This window comes from Apiospora phragmitis (genome assembly GCF_038363925.1).
Source record: "Apiospora phragmitis strain CBS 135458 chromosome Unknown utg000010l:1.0-9815664.0:1.0-9183399.0, whole genome shotgun sequence".
NCBI lineage: Eukaryota > Fungi > Ascomycota > Sordariomycetes > Amphisphaeriales > Apiosporaceae > Apiospora > Apiospora phragmitis.
This window is the reverse complement of record NW_027117409.1, coordinates 8895534-8911261: the sequence shown is the minus strand read 5'-3', so window position 1 is coordinate 8911261 and position 15728 is coordinate 8895534. Positions and strand designations below refer to the sequence as shown.

At 55.5% G+C, this 15728-nt stretch overlaps 8 protein-coding genes across 8 annotated transcripts; 5 read left to right on the top strand and 3 right to left on the bottom strand.

Annotated features, from left to right (window-relative positions):
• Positions 1-58: 58 nt before the first annotated feature.
• On the bottom strand, positions 59-1503 carry PG994_012483 (Aflatoxin biosynthesis regulatory protein; the record flags this gene model as incomplete). Its single annotated transcript, XM_066863892.1, has 2 exons — positions 59-1031; positions 1136-1503. 2 exons carry the CDS (start codon positions 1501-1503, stop codon positions 59-61), a joined length of 1341 nt encoding a protein of 446 aa, XP_066713002.1.
• Positions 1504-2269: 766 nt separating this feature from the next.
• On the top strand, positions 2270-3608 carry PG994_012482 (uncharacterized protein; the record flags this gene model as incomplete). The annotated part of the gene is made up of 3 exons (XM_066863891.1): positions 2270-2395; positions 2462-2971; positions 3030-3608. Coding segments are annotated over 3 exons (1215 nt in total), but the record flags the coding sequence as incomplete, so codon positions are not given.
• Positions 3609-4200: 592 nt separating this feature from the next.
• PG994_012481 (major facilitator superfamily domain-containing protein) lies at positions 4201-6009 on the top strand (the record flags this gene model as incomplete). The annotated part of the gene is made up of 4 exons (XM_066863890.1): positions 4201-4475; positions 4618-5074; positions 5134-5691; positions 5761-6009. 4 exons carry the CDS (start codon positions 4201-4203, stop codon positions 6007-6009), a joined length of 1539 nt encoding a protein of 512 aa, XP_066713000.1.
• Positions 6010-6813: 804 nt separating this feature from the next.
• Positions 6814-8868, top strand: PG994_012480 (MFS multidrug transporter; the record flags this gene model as incomplete). Its single annotated transcript, XM_066863889.1, has 6 exons — positions 6814-7074; positions 7134-7222; positions 7280-7612; positions 7678-8042; positions 8080-8475; positions 8540-8868. 6 exons carry the CDS (start codon positions 6814-6816, stop codon positions 8866-8868), a joined length of 1773 nt encoding a protein of 590 aa, XP_066712999.1.
• A 348-nt stretch (positions 8869-9216) lies between these two features.
• Positions 9217-9399, bottom strand: PG994_012479 (uncharacterized protein; the record flags this gene model as incomplete). Its single annotated transcript, XM_066863888.1, has 1 exon — positions 9217-9399. The coding sequence occupies one exon, from the start codon at positions 9397-9399 to the stop codon at positions 9217-9219; it is 183 nt and encodes a 60-aa protein (XP_066712998.1).
• Positions 9400-10441: 1042 nt separating this feature from the next.
• Positions 10442-12771, top strand: PG994_012478 (uncharacterized protein; the record flags this gene model as incomplete). Its single annotated transcript, XM_066863887.1, has 7 exons — positions 10442-10625; positions 10713-10899; positions 10959-11043; positions 11113-11239; positions 11299-11751; positions 11924-12648; positions 12721-12771. The coding sequence occupies 7 exons, from the start codon at positions 10442-10444 to the stop codon at positions 12769-12771; spliced, it is 1812 nt and encodes a 603-aa protein (XP_066712997.1).
• A 495-nt stretch (positions 12772-13266) lies between these two features.
• On the bottom strand, positions 13267-14064 carry PG994_012477 (NAD-dependent epimerase/dehydratase; the record flags this gene model as incomplete). Its single annotated transcript, XM_066863886.1, has 1 exon — positions 13267-14064. The coding sequence occupies one exon, from the start codon at positions 14062-14064 to the stop codon at positions 13267-13269; it is 798 nt and encodes a 265-aa protein (XP_066712996.1).
• A 408-nt stretch (positions 14065-14472) lies between these two features.
• PG994_012476 (uncharacterized protein) lies at positions 14473-15535 on the top strand (the record flags this gene model as incomplete). The annotated part of the gene is made up of 2 exons (XM_066863885.1): positions 14473-15211; positions 15270-15535. 2 exons carry the CDS (start codon positions 14473-14475, stop codon positions 15533-15535), a joined length of 1005 nt encoding a protein of 334 aa, XP_066712995.1.
• Positions 15536-15728: the final 193 nt, after the last annotated feature.

The window sequence follows — 15728 nt, the reverse complement described above, 5'->3', positions numbered from 1 at the left end:
AAAAGCACGTTCTAATTAAAAACCGTAGATAACCTTAAAAGAAGAGCGTTATCTATCCTTAGTCTGCATTTAACTTGGCGACTATGCCTTGAGAGATAACTTTTACTTTCTTCTGTAAGTGACCGACCATTTCGTCCAATGTGAGCAAAGAAAAGGCCGATATCGATTCGTCACGCGGCGAAGGCGTCTTCATCGTCTCGTCCATACATACATTCAGAGCCATCATGTTCACATCTTTGGTTTCTTGGCTGCGGCCGGGTTGCGTGACCTTGTGTGTAATTTTCTCCAGCGTGTTCACGAGCCGCTGCGCTCGGTTCAGCTCGCTGAGCACCAGCTGCGCCGCCATGCGCCCCGAGCCTTCGCCTTTGAGGTGGTAGTTGTTGATGACAGCAGGGGCCTGGCGGACCTGCTGCGCCCAAGCCGCCGCGTCGTACCAGGTCAGCACCTTGGACATGATAAGCGATATCAGGGCTAACAGGTAAGAGTCGTAGGCGCAAGAGCACTGCAGCAAGCCCGTCAGGGTGTCGATGGCCCTCTGGTTTTTTGTGATGACGTCTTTGATGGTGGGAACGGCAACAGGCCCCTGTCTGTTCGTCGACTCAGGAATGGTAGCGCCGTTAACAGTCGAAGACGTGCATGCTCGAGAAGACTTTGGGAAAAGGTCTCGCATGAGCCCGATTGCTACAAATAAACAACAGCTGTCTGCATTTTCGCTTTCTGTGCTCTCCATGCCCTCCATAGATATATCTTCGGACTGAAATGGAGGCTGTGGCTCAGGCATAACACGTGGCACATCTTCAACATCACTGGCCTCGACAGATGTGGAAAAGTTTAGGAAGAACCGGCCTACGTCCCCATCTAAGTTAGGGAATGGTGTGAGGGGGTCGAGTGTGGTGCTTTCGTAGTTCAAGGGCAGAGAAAACGGATCTTGGTCGGGCATGTAGTCCAAACTGCCGTCAAGGCAGTCGTTCAGAAAAGACGACAAGTCCTCGGATTGAAGGGAGGGGACTGTGGTCACGATACTCGCTGTACTGCCAGAGGGAGTGAACACATGGCTCAAGCTTGACAGAGATGAGTAGGATGGTGAGGTCGAGGGGGTCGAGCAAGCTCTGCCGCCATGGATACCGTTGCTGACGCCATTGACCCCGTCCCCGCCGAGCCTGTTCGGGTCGTGCTATCCCCGAAGAGCGAGCCCGTATCTGCAGGAGAGGCTGAAGTACGGGCGGATGACTCAGTCGTCCGGGGTCGACTTGGCTGGTCTGTGTCGATATCTTGAGTCCGGAGGACGCGGCCGCCACGCATGCTTGTACCATACTCACAGGCCAGGCCGCGGTTCATACAGCGAGAGCATACGGGCTTTTCCTTGTGGCATTTGACCTTGGAGGAAGCACAGGCGTCGCAGCTGCTTCTCAGCTTAGGCACTGAAGGCGCCGGAGGTGGGTGGTCGAAGACCTGAAAGTTGGTCGAGGTTGTGGCCGTAGTGGATGGCTTAGGTGATGACATTGTACAGTATTGTTTTTTTTCCTTTGGGGTATTTTGCTCAAGTGAGATAGAAGTAAGTTTCTGCTTCTTGTATTGCGCGATGCCTGCCTGTCTTTCAGTTGGGAGGGACGGGCCTTACAGGATCATAAATAGCTGTAATGAAGACATAAGCTACCCCGCCATCTTCCACGTCGCTATCCTCAGAAATGATTCGACAATTAATGCACCTCATGTTCTGACAACTCGGGTCCCCAAGGGCCGGGTCGAGACGCTCTTATTGCTGACATGGCTACAGGCCAGGACTGTGTCAGTAATAAGCACTAGGCCAAACAAAAGGGAATCTGGGAACCAGGGAACCTCGTGAATCCTTTCTGTTCCTTCAGATACATGCAGTAAGCACTAGACGAAACAAACGGGTGACAGGGGAACGATTACAAATTCGCCACTCTTTCAGAGACATGGTAAAGTGCGGTAGCAAGCAAAGGAGCAACCCCAGTTGGGATATGCTGATATAAAATCTCTCGCACGTTTTATGGGGGTATTGTAGGGTCCCCAAAGCTATTATCAAACTTTCGTATAGATTTAGTGCAACCACTTTACCTTCCTTGAACCCTTGTTCATTTCTCCTCTTCCCTTCTTGCGAGTGAGCAAAGAAGAATGCAGGATCTAAACCAGCTAGAATCTTGCGTCCACAATCTTGTTTCTGCGGCACATCAGTTCATCGCAGATTCTCGAGAAGTTGAGTCCAGGAAACCGGCCTCAGTGGACATCGAGCTGACCGGACAGCATTACTCTCCCCCATCATGATGGACATGAGGTCGAACGTTCCCAAAGCCAGCTTCTCTCTCTGACATCGCAATTACAAACGCTGCTGACTACTCCAAACGACCTAATACGCCGTCTTGCGACGCATGTGAGTTTGCCCCCCCCCCTGTCCCGCCCCACATGCACGCATCCCACACTAAACCCTTTCTTATAGAGCCAGTTACTGGCATGCCTTCACTGGCTTATCGAGTTTCAGGTGCTTGCGTGTATCCCTCTCCGTGGTAGTGTCGCAGCCCAAGATGTCGCCAATCTAGTAGGCGTGCCGGAGGGACAACTGCTCCGCATTGTACGAATGACGGCCACGGCCGGGTTTCTGCGGGAAGCGCAGCCGGGATTCGTGGCGCATACTTCCTTGTCGGAGCCCTTCGTAAGCAAGCTCGTCCATTTGGACGCCCTCATGTTTCTGGCGCAGACAGCTGCCCCGGCCGCTTCCATGATGAACGCTGCAACTAAGCGCCATGGCAAAGAGGAGGGTACAGCCTCTGCTCTGACTCTTGCTCTGAATACGCGTGAGACATTTCAAATGTTGCGAGAGAGCCGGCCTAAGCTGCAACGTCAGTGGCTTGCTCATCTGGCCTGCGAGATTGATAATGACGATGAATGTGTTATCGAGCTCCTCAGCCAGCTAGACTGGAAGAAGCTGCAGAACGTGACAATAGTTGATGTAAGTGTTTCCTATTGGGCCACCGTGTAGCCACTGACTTACTGCTTACCCTACGTAGGTGGCATCAACTTCCATGACGCTCGGACTCAGCCTCGCAAATCGATATCCTTCGGCGCACCTTATCTTGCAGACACGCGAACCCCTTCTGCTGGGTCATCAAGACCAGGCATCGTCGGTCTGGAACAACAGCAACAACGGGGCCGTCGAGCCGGACCCCTCATCCCGCATTAGCATGCAGTCACGTGCGGCCGGTGCACCGCAAGTCATCACCAGTGCGGTCGCTTACATCCTCAATCTTGAGTCGTGTTCCAGTCAGGCGGGAGCGAGAGACTGGCTCTTGACGGAGCTCAAGGCCCACCTAGCCGCTCTGCGGAACAGCGGCTCTGCACTGATCCTAGCTGGCCCGCGTCTCATTCCAGAAGCGGGAAGCGTTCATCCAGACATTGAAGCTACTGCTCGTGTGCGGGACCTCCTGCTCCTGCAGTTGGCTAACGAGCAGGAACTGGGCGTGGCCGAGATAACGGGTCTCATCGAATCGGTCAAGGATAATCAAGGTGGCCTCGTCACTGTCCATACGGAGCAGCAGTTCGATGGACGCATCGTGGCATTGATGGTCAAGTATGCGAGGAAATCCTAGTCATAGTACCTTTCGTACGGGTCCGACATGAGGACCGAATGAACACTGGCAGATTATTGGAGAAGACATGAATATCCATTGCAGTTTAGCTGCATCCCGTGCCGCAGTTGGACCGTAAGATTTAGGTAGCATGCCAAGTGGATGAGAATACATAGTATCGGTACATTCGCGTGGCTTCTGCATCTGGATGAAAAGGGAATACTTAGTATCATTGGCAACGAACAGGTAGGCTTAAGCCATGAGGCCAGATACGGCTGATCAGCTAAGACCCTGTCGTTCTCGATCATGCAAATATCGGGCATCAGACACTGTCGATTTATGCCAAGCCCGTAGTCTACCGCCACATGCCGCTGCAAGTTTCGGGAATGACGGGAGCATACGCAAGTCGGCCAGTCACCCAATCACCCGCTGGAGCTGTGCACACTCCTTAGGTGGACGTTGTCTACGAGCATGTAATTGCAACACAAAACTCTCGGTCCAGGTTTGGATATCGGATCGGGCTATTGTAGAGGAAGCATTCCAACTTCTTTTCGTCTTTGCACTTGTATCCCCAAGGAGAGAAAAGGCTCCTGCCATTGTAGTGAGATTCACCATGACGTCCCGAGAAAATTCCGCCGTTCACGCTGGCGTCAGCGTGGTTGGCGATGCGAGCCATGAAGCGCCATCTTCTTCCAATGCGTCTACTACTGTTGATGTCGAAAAGGCTACTGCTGCCGCCGCTGCGCCTGGCGACAAGAACGACGACACGAACCCCAACCAACACGGACTGGAATGGCATGGGCCCGACGACGCCGCCAACCCTCTGAACTGGCCAGTCCACAAGAAGGCGATGCAGGTCATCGGCGTCGCCCTAGTCACCCTACTAAGGTTCGTTCGCTCTCGTTTATGTTCGCTCACTTGTGCCATTCTCGCTTGCACAACTCTCGCCGCCTGCAAGACAATATTCGATAACGAGAAATGTGAAGAACAAGAGAAGAACAAGACGTGACTGACGGTTCAATTTGCTCAGCAACCTCGCGGCCACCATGTTCGCGCCCGGCGCGGCGCAACTCATGCCCGAGTTCGGCTTCGACAGCACCAACATCGCCAGCCTGACCGTGTCCATCTACCTGCTGGGCTACGCGGTGGCGCCCTCGCTGTGGGCGCCGCTGTCGGAAACGTACGGCCGCCTCCCCGTCTATGCCATCACGGCCCTGGTGTATTGCGGCTTCACGCTGGGCTGCGCCTTCGCCACCGACCTGGGCATGTTCATGGCGTTCCGCGTCCTGGCCGGCGCGGCGGGGTCCTGCCCCACGGCGCTATGCGGCGGCACCCTCGCCGACATCTTCGTCGAGAAGGAGCGCGGACGCTGGATGGGGCTCTTCGTCCTGGGTCCCCTGGCCGGCCCCGTCGTCGGGCCCATAGCGGGCGGCTTCATTGCCGAGGCGGTGGGCTGGCGCTGGGTCTTCCGGGTCCTCCTTATTGCGGTCAGCGCCGTCTTGCCCCACTCGAGGGCTTTGGCTCCTATTTGGCTAACAGACGACAGTATGCTTTCGTGGCGATCCTTTGTATCGCGTTCCTTCGCGAGACGTATGGCCCCGTCATCCTCCGCCGCCGCGCCGGCGTGTCGGCCCACCGGGCAGAGAGAAACGCTCAGCCGGGCAATTGGCTGAGGTCGCTGAAGCACGTGATGCGGCCTCTCTCCATCGTGCTGTGCTCGCCCATGGTCTGGTTCCTGTCGCTCTACGCGGCCTTCACCTTTGGCTTGCAGTTTATTCTATTTACCACTTTTCCCGAGGTGTTCGAGGGCCAGTATGGCTTTTCTGTCGGCATCTCGGGCCTTGCGTACCTCGGACTCGGTATCGGCATGTTCGCCGCCGTCATGATACATGATGTTTTTGCCGAAAGATTGGTTCGGTCGCGCGCGGCGGCGCGAAGAAGCGGTGGCAATGTCCCCGAGGACAGGCTGCCCTTGATGGCATATTTGTCGTGGACACTGCCGGCCGGCATGTTTTGGTACGGTTGGAGCGTAGAGTATCGTGTGCATTGGATTGTTCCCATCCTCGGAACGGTGCTCATCGGCGCGGGCTCCGTCTTTATCATGGTGCGTATTTAATGGATACCTTGGCTACTGCTGCCACTATGAGCAGATGGTGTTAACGTTGACGCATAGATGCCTCAGATGGTGTACCTTGTACAGAGCTTCGGCGCCGAAGCCGGCGCCTCGGCCATTGCGGTGAATATGATTGTTCGATACATTGCCGGCGCCTTCCTCCCTCTTGCGGGCCCTCCTATGTACGAGAAGCTCGGGTACGGTTGGGGGAACAGTCTATTGGGGTTCCTCGGGATAGCTTTCATGCCCCTGCCGTGGGCACTGGTCAAGTACGGCGAGAAGGTGCGGTCATGGAATCGCACTCTGTAAAGTAGAAAATGAAGTGTCCCGAGCAGAGGAAAGCGTGATGTGGTTTCTGGTTTAAGAATGACGGCACAGGCGCTGGAGGTTAAGAGGAAACTGCATTTACACGGTGCTAGTTGATTGGCCAAGATATGCTGCTACGGTCTGCACTACAGAGGGGGGTTAGGGTTCATCAAGTGGCCAATGATTCCTCTCGTCTTTCTCCGCCAAGGCTTTCAGTACCTATACCCTATCAGATAGCACTTGTACAAGGCTACTTCCGCAGTAAAATACTCTCTTTACCAGCCCACTTATCTGCCAGCGTGCACAGTACATGTAGGGATCAATGAGTCTGCACACGTTATAAAGAACCCAGACACCTTTCTCGCAGCAACGTGATATGGAAGTGTGCATCTTGCAGCAGGAGGGGAATTCCTTTCAGAAGTGCGTAAAAGCCGGACTCTTTGTCCGTTAAGACCACACTAGGTAAGCTGGAGTACCGCCGGCTCGTGGTTGGCTAGGACAGGGGCGGCGGGAGCGGGTGGGGAGAAGTACGGCAGCATCCCTGGCGTCAGCAAGTCTTATTTGCCTAGACCCCGAAACCCTGCATTCGCCAGCTAATTAACCCATGCCACCCCCCCCCCCCGGCTCCCTCATCTGAGACAGCCTACTAGACTGGACTTAAGGTGCTGGTACTAAATCCCAATTGTCCGAAAAGTGCGAAGCCGTGCTCCACCTTAATTTGTTAACTCCATCGTTTCGTTTTCCAGCTTCCATGGCCTGGAATGACATCTGATGGTTGCCCTTAAAAAGGCCGGGTTTTAAACAAACATGGAATTGACCTCTGATCAGACGTCCTCAGCAGCCGAATCCATCAAGTCGAAATCTGGTCTCTGGCATACAAACTTTGCAGCTATGGAATCGCAACGCGCCGAGCAAGCGCCAACGCCCTCGGGCCATTCGTCAAGCCTCGAAAAGCCCGACCCTCAACAGGATGCTGTGGACACGTCCAGCACCGCTACTGAGGTCACATACCCGCCCATCGTAACGCGGACAATCATTGTCATCAGTCTCATGCTCTCGACCTTCTTGGTGGGTAATAACTAATCGAGTCCCGCTGCCGACAACAGCTAATTCTCTTCGTCTGCCAGATCGCCCTGGATATGAGTATCGTCGGTACCGCCATTCCCATGATCACCACCGAGTTCAACAGCATGGCCGATGCTGGTTGGTACGGAAGGTAGGTCGAGCCATTCAAGCGTCCATGGCTTGGCTAGCTAGCTAACTCATTGAACAGCGCCTTTTTTCTTACGCTAGCCGCCTTCATCTCGGCCTGGGGTAAAGCCTACAAGTACTTCTCCCTGCGCATCGTCTACGTCATGGCTGTCTTCCTCTTCGAAGTCGGTAGTCTGGTTTGCGCCCTCGCACCTAACAGCATTGCCCTGATCTGCGGTCGTGCTATCCAGGGTCTTGGCGGCGCCGGTATTGCCGGCGGTGGCTACACCATTACCGCTTTCGTCTGTCCCCCAACCATCCAGCCCATTGTCGTCGGCTTGATGGGATCCGTCTTTACTGTGGCCAGTATCGCAGGACCCTTGCTTGGGGGTGCCTTTACCTCAGCTGTTACTTGGTGCGTACCCTACTGTCTCTTCTTCCCCATTATGGCGTCGCGCCACTAACCTCGACGGCCACTAGGCGATGGTGCTTTTATATCAACCTCCCGATTGGCGGTATTACCATGCTCGCCATGCTTATTTGGTTCAGAACTCCCGCTGCCGCCAAGGTTAGCCATAATACGCCCTGGAAAGAGATCGTACTGAGCTTCGACCCCATCGGATCGGTTCTGGTCTTTGCCGGTGTGCTCTGCTTCTTCCTCGCCATCCAGTGGGGAGGCGTCGCCTACCCATGGAACTCTGCCACCGAGATCGGTCTCCTAGTCGGCTGTGTCGTTATCCTGTCCCTTTTCGCTGTGAACGAATGGTACCAAGGCGATCGCGCTCTCATCGTCTACCGGCTCTTAGGAAGAGATCCATCGGAGCCACCGCCGGATTCATTTTTTTGTAAGCTCATCTGCCAATCTGGCGATTGACAACACAGCGGCTTACCTCGGATTCTTTAGCCTTAACGCCGGCAACATTGCCCTGCAGTATCAGCTCCCCGTCTACTTCCAGGCTATTCAGGGTGATTCTCCCGTTCAGAGCGGTATAAAGATGATTCCTTCCATCTTGGCCACGGCTCTTGCGACCGCAGTCGGATCTGGCGTGGCTGGTAAGGTAAAGATGTTCCAGCCCTTCCTACTCGCGTCTGGTGCTATCGCGACTATTGGCTGTGGCCTTATCTATACTTTCGGCCTTCAAGAGTCACTGGGACCTATCATCGGATATCAGATCTTGTACGGTGTCGGTACGGGTCTTGGTGTTCAGCTTCCCAACCTAGTGGCGACTGTTACGACCGCTGCCACCGACGTGTCTACCGCCGTCTCTACCGTCTCCTGTAAGTTTGCTGCGGTCTTCACAACACTGATAAGGGCTCAGCGCGCTGATGACAATGTGTGCAGTCTTCATGCTTCTGGCTGGCGGATGGGGTGTAGCCGTGACCGATGCCATGCTGAACAACCTGCTCCTGCAGAAGGTTCCCCATTACGTGCCCGGTATGGACGGTCACCAGGTCCTGGCTGTTGGTGCGGCCGGCATCAAAGACGTGTATTCAGGCGATACCTTACAGGGCGTGCGTCTAGCTTACCTCGATGGTCTACATGCTGGCTGGGCACTTGGTACCGCCGCCTTTGGGGTGACCTTCCTGTGGGCATTGCTGCCTCGATGGCCCGGCAGATTGACAGCTCCTGCTGGAGCCCCGGGCTCCAAGAACCCGGTCGCCATGGTCTAGAGGCGGCATTGTAGTCCATTTTAGCTCAAGAACGGGGGCCTAGTGGGGCTCCAAAAGGTGTGTCTTACGGTGTACAGCGTTGCGGATGGTTTGAGCATTGTGACACTGCGCAAAACGCGTATTGTAGTAGGGCAGGGATGTTAGGTTCAGGCCAACTAGCCACACGAGCTTTCGACGGATATAAGTCCCTCGCACTGCCTATTTTAATTGTATTATAGAATGATTATGAATATATATTCCTTTCTTTACACTTATACCAGCGCGGAGCTAGATTCTTTCCGACGACTAGCCGTCGAAATGGAGGCGAACCGATCTATCCGTAATAAAGCTCTTAACCAAACGGCAGGCCTAGTCCGGTAGTCCATTCGCACGTAGCGTGGCGATTAACCTGCGGTGGTTAACCGTATCGAACGCGCCTTTAACATCGAGCTGGAGGAGGGAGGCGACGCCTTTCTGTTGCCACGTCGTGCAGACGACATCGGTGACTAGCCGGATAGCGAGCTCGGTAGTGCGCTGCGACCGGTTCCCCATTTAGCCTTCAGATAGAAGCGAGCTCTCTTATGCCATAATTATGTCCAGGTCCAAATGAAATAAAATGTCTCCGTTTTGCTTAGAGATGCCAAGTAATACACGGAAATGCTTGGAGTTTCATACTGCTCATTCTATCGCAGCTATCAGATAGAGTTTATTGGTTCACACACCTGCACTGCAACACACATTCAGACATGATGAAGAACAAAACATCACGTTCGACAGGAGGTGCCCAACGGTGGCTGGTGGGCTCAACCCACCTGCACCGCCACATTCCTGTCAGATCACCTCAATCCCGTCTGACTCTGAAACGACGCCAGAGACTCACAGAAATTGGGCGACAGCCGAGAAAACAACGGCAACTTGCCAGCGAGTAAACTACTGCCTCCTGCCTCTCTGCCATTCAGTCACGGCGTGCCTTGAAACGCTTAACCGCGCAGTTAGGTGTCTAAGTTCTTCTCCTGCCCTTTCTCGGAAATCAGCTTCCGCTGACAATCCAGCCGCCCCTCCCCTTCCCCCACTTGCCCCGACGCAGTCTATTGGCAATCAGCTTACATTGGAGCTGACCGCCCAACCGATTAAGGCGGGCATTTTCGGGATCGGGGCTAGTGGGGGGGGGGGGGGATGATGGTTTCGGCTTTTACCCGGGCCTCTTCCGCTTTCGCTGCTTCTGCCCCTTGTGCTAAGTCCCGCCCGGCCTCTCGTCAGCAACTGACATACGGCAACCAGCTTCTACGGTAACCCTTGATGACTTGCAGGAACCATGTACTGCTTCCCTGGACTGAAGATAGTCCCCGTATGTGCCGTTAGACTGTAGGGTTGTAATGTTCCTCGCCGAGGCGGGCTCTTACCACATGCAGTAGAGTCCGATGCGGGACGCACTGGCGTTACCCATGCACCGGCTTGCTTCGTCCTACTTAAGTTTTTGCTTTCTCATGCGCCATGATAGAATACCAGGTTTGTCATGCTGGATTGCCTGTCTCAGGTCTGAGCCACACACGGAACATAACTCGACAACGTCCACAACGATACTACGCACACCATGCATAGTTCACTGCTGTGGCTTGTTCTACCGGGGCTTATGCTTTCCGAGGCTAGGTCACTGCCTCGATATGCCACAAGGGTTTCCCGCTGCAACACCAACCAAACCAGCTATGACTTCGTCATCGCAGGTGGTGGTATTGCTGGCCTCACGCTGGCAGACCGGCTTACCGAAGACGCTTCAGGTACCTAACCCGTCTTTGCGGCCTCTCATTCCATGAAAGGGAGCAGATCACTGACCGATTACCACGGGAATGTAGTAAATGTGCTAGTCATTGAGGCTGGAGAGTTTGATAGAGGCCATGCGGACCTGGACGTACCGGGCGCGTGGAGCCCCTTTCCTTACATTTGGGGCCTTGATACCCAGCCCCTGAGAGCTCTGGACAATCGTACCGAGCTTGTCGTCTGTGGAAAGATGGTCGGCGGTGGCAGTAACGTGAATGCGATGAACTGGATCCGGTATGTGCTTTCTCCAGACTTCGAGAGATCTGTCTTTTACTAATGGAAATGACCTATAGTGGCGCGGCTGCTGATTTCGATGGCTGGGTCGAGCTGGGCAACCCTGGCTGGGGATGGGACGACCTACTACCATATTTCATCAAGGCAAGCAAAAACGACTTGGATACAATATGTGCGACGTGCATACTAACGTAGAATTGTGGGATGAAACAGAGCGAGAACTTCACGGCACCAAACCCAGAGTTCGCTAAGGCGGCTAACATATCATGGGACAGCTCTATCCGCGGCCACGAAGGACCGGTACAGTATACATATTCAAATTATGCCTATCCGGCCGGCTGTTCGTCTTTATCCATTTCCTTGCCGTCTCTCCTGTCCACGCTGATGCTTTCTCTCCAGCAAACTGGTGGGATGCCACTCTATCCACTGGAATCAAACCTGCACCAGACCCAATGAGCGGGAAGAACATGGGTATCTTCTGGGTGCCCAATGTGCGCGATGCGGCCACCAACATCCGTTGCGGCGCGCGGACGGCTCACTATGACAGAGTCTACCAAACTCGCCCCAACTACCACATCCTGACGGGGATGACGGTCGACAAGATACTCTTCGAGGGGAGCCATGCCGCTGGCGTTCAGTACCTCCCGTCAGAGGGCGGTGAGGTCGTGGTTGTGCGCGCTACCAAGGAGGTTATTGTAACGGCGGGCGCACTCCACTCTCCTGGTGTGCTCCAGCGGTCCGGCGTCGGCCCGAGGAACATTCTGCAGCCACTGGGCATCGACGTCGTTGTCGATCTCCCAGGTGTCGGCACCAACTTCCACGATCAAACCACTGTGCAGGTGAACTTTAACCGTAAGTCTTCCTTGCCCTCGCCATGCTGTGACACATGGGACAAGGATACGGCCATGACATGTTCCTGACACAATCCTTCGTTTCTATATCAGTAACCAATATTCTCGCTCCGAACGCCAATTCCATCAACTTAGACGGTGTTTACAATGCTACACAATGGGCCGCCTACGAGGCCCACAATGCAGTGCCTACACGGTACCGCACAACCTGAGCACTGTCTTCACAGGGGTCTCGCTGCGCGACCTCGGCACAGATAGCGACCCGTGGGAAGCTATCGTGGCCGAAGCCAAGACGCGCGATGTGGCGGCCCTGCTCCCGCCGGGCGTCGGGGGCGACGCCACCGTGCTCGCGGGCTACCAGGCGCAGCGCGAGCTCCTGCTGCGGTCGTACGCCGCGACCGAGCAGGGCGCGGCCATCGCGCTCCTGTACTTCGACACGTACTCGAGCACGCAGGCCTACTTCATGAAGCCGCTCAGCCGCGGGCGCGTCGCCATCGCGGGGACGGCGCCGCTAGCGGCGCCGCTGGTCGACTACGGCACGGCGGCGGACCCGACGGACCTGCGCGTCAACGCGGCGCTGCTGCGCAAGATGCGCGAGGTCATGGCGCAGCCCGCCATGCGCGCGCTCGGGCCCGTGGAGCTGGCGCCGTACGCGGCGGGGGACGGCGCGCCCATCGCCGACGCCGCGGGCGTCGAGCGCGCGCTGCGCGGGAACCTTGTCATCTCCAACGCGCACCAGTGCTGCTCCAACCCCATGCTGCCGCGCGCCCGCGGCGGCGTCGTCGACCCGGCCAAGAAGGTGTATGGCGTCTCGGGTCTCCGCGTCGCCGACGTCAGCACGTTCCCCATGTCTGTCTCGGGCGGGCCCACGCCGACCGTGTACGGGACGTCGGAAAAGGTAAGCTGCGCTCTTCCCTGCCCTCTAAGCCTGGCAGATATGGTTTCTAACGACATGTTTCCCCCCTTGAAGCTTGCGGATATGATCAAGCGTGATTGGTGTCTTGATGGGTGGTGCTCCTAACGAAGATGTTAATTAGAGGGTAGACTGTATTTGTGAATATGGACACATAAGAGGGAGCCTTCTAGAGTTTATTATAGTAAAATCGTTAATCAGTGTTAAATAGCCGAGAACTTAGTAAAGCTATATAAGTAATACTTGCAGTCAATTTGGGTGGCTGCTTATGTGGTAGGACGGCTAAGTGGTTAGGGTGCTTACATTCTACGATACCATGATTGCATCCTTATATGGCACCTGCTATACCCTGTCGTATGCGATAGACGGCAACGGGTACTGCCTTCCAGGGACCAGTGTAATCCAGGGCAAACTGTGGTACTCTGGAATGTGAGGGCACTGCTAAGGCTTTAATCGAATGGCAACTCCAGGCTCCCGTTACAACTTTATCTTTAAATCACTGATTACAAGTTTTCACGTGGCCAGACTGGATAATATTTCCATAAGCTATGATTCATTTATATAACCATTTGGGAATAATTGTCTAGAAAGCAGCTCAGAACATTATACAGGCCCCGTGGAGGGTAGGTATGGGTGCAACCACGGGAAGAAGTGGCGCATCAGCCCCATCAGGATGCAAGTCGGCGTCCCCGAGGGGAATTTGGCCCCGACCCCGCGCGTCTTGTTCACGACGCCCAGGTTCCGCCCGTCATAGCGGCCCTCCTCGTCCTGGGCCGCCTCAATCATGCCGGCTGCCAGGTCCATATAGCTGATGAAGCTCTCCTCCTCGTCGAGCGTGAGGCGGTGGCCACGCGGCGTGTCGACCGACAGGCCGGCGGGCTTGATGAAGATGGTGTTGAGCCAGTCGGCCTGCGATCGCAGGAAGACCTCTGTACGCCGCAGGTCCTCGTACACGTGCGACGCGGCCGCGAGCATGATGGGCCGGAACCAGCCCGGCATATCGCGCGATAGGTGGTCGTCGATGGTGGCGGAGCTGAGGAGCACCAGGCGCGGCAGCTTCTGGCCAGCCGGGCCCTCGGCTTTGAGCCTCTGAAGGGCCTGCACGACGGCAGTGGCGCTGTCCTGGCTCACGCGGCAGCCGGGCACGTTGTCATTGGTGGTGACGACGAGGAAGACGGCCTGGGTGCCGCGCACGCAGTCCATCATCAAATCGACGTCGTGGATGCTGCCCGTGAAGACACGCACGCGCTTATTGTCGGTGATCTCGGGAATAAGGCGGCACAGCTTGGCCTCGTTGCGGCAGTAGGCGTGGACGGTGATGGGCTGGGTAGAAAGTAGCAGGTTCCTGATCAGGGCCGTGCCACAGTTGCCCGTGCTGCCCAGGACTGCGTATGCCGCCATCTTGTTCAATATGAATGAAGGTTTCCGTCTGCTGTGGGCCAAAAGGAAACAGGAGCAAGTTGATCAAGCTGCAGTGTAGCATGCTCTTGTTAAGGTAGCATGTGCTGCACATCTTGGGCTATTAAAGATGGGACTCTGTAGACGGGCTTAGTGGGTCGCCGGGTGTCGGGGTTCGGTGAGCCTGCTGATATGGGCGTAAGCATGACAGAGGTCGTGCCCCGAAGCGACTTTATTGGTGGCCTAGAGGCTTGTAAGCTCCCAAGCAACAGCCCCAGTGCAGGGGTTGCGTTTGAGTTCTCCCCTCCCTCTCCGCCTGCTCACATACCCACAAGATAAGAAAGAGATTCCTACTGTCCTCATCCATCTCTTTGGTAGTCTCAATCTCACCGCTTGCGCACATCGTCAAAAATGGGATTTCTCTACAGCCAGCTCTTGAAAACGCTCCCCTATCCCACTGGTTCTTACGCCGGTAAAAGCATCATCATAACCGGCGGCAACGCTGGCCTCGGCAAAGAAGCAGCCCGGCATTATGCGCGCCTGGGAGCCGCCCGCATAGTCCTTGCGGTGCGTAACCTGGACAAAGGCCACGACGCCAAGCACGACATCGAGGCCAGTACCGGCTGCGGCCCCGACATCGTCCAGGTATGGCGGGTCGACATGGCAAGCTACCAGAGTGTCCAGGCCTTCGCCGCGCGCGTCTGTGGGATCGAGCTCGACCGCGTCGACATCTTCCACGCCAATGCGGGCCTGGCGCGCGCTGCTTACGGCAACGCCCGCCTCGCCGGCGGCGACGAAGAGATGATGGCCGTCAACTGCATCTCCACGCTGCTGCTCGCGGCGCTGGTCATGCCCAAGCTGAAGGAGACGGCGGCCCATTTCCCGGGGGTACGGCCGGTATTCTCCATCACGACCTCAGGCACGCATGGCCACACAGTCCTGCCCCAGGCGAAGTCGGCGCTGCCCACCGAGGGCGCGCTCTTGGCTGCCATCAATGATAAGGCTACGGCAGAGAAGCACTGGGATGACCAGTACCCCATCTCCAAGCTGTTGACAGTCTTCGCTGTGCGTGCCATTGCGGAGCGGCATTCCTCGGATGAGTTTCCCGTTATTTTGAACCTGGCAGACCCTGGTCTCTGTTGGTCAGAGTGTAAGTAGTCACATTCAGTCCCAGCTATCGTCTTGCTGCTAACGAGAGGCATTTGTAGTGGGACGCGACTACCCGACCTGGGGGTTCTGGTTGATCAAAGCCATACTAGCCCGGTCAACCGAGGTAGGAAGCAGGACCCTGCTCCATGCTGGGGCTGCTGGCAGAGACTCACACGGCAAATACTGTGATGATTGTGAGATCAGCGTACCAGCCTCCGTCGTGACAAGCGACGCTGGCAAGCTATTGCAAGAACGAGTGTGGAATGAGCTGGTTGCCAAGTTGGAAAGTATCCAGCCTGGTGTCACTGGCAATTTTTCGAAGTAGTAGTAGTAGTATTGGGATGCTATTGAAATCAGCGGAACCCGCAATTTTTGAATATTTGTCAAAAGCATTGGGTTTCATGCCCACACTATACTATAGATAGCTATATATTATACCTTGCTGTTTACGGCGATGTCGATATCATTTCTTGACCAATTTCTCCAGTCTCCGCACATGTCGGGTAAATCTATCCTGA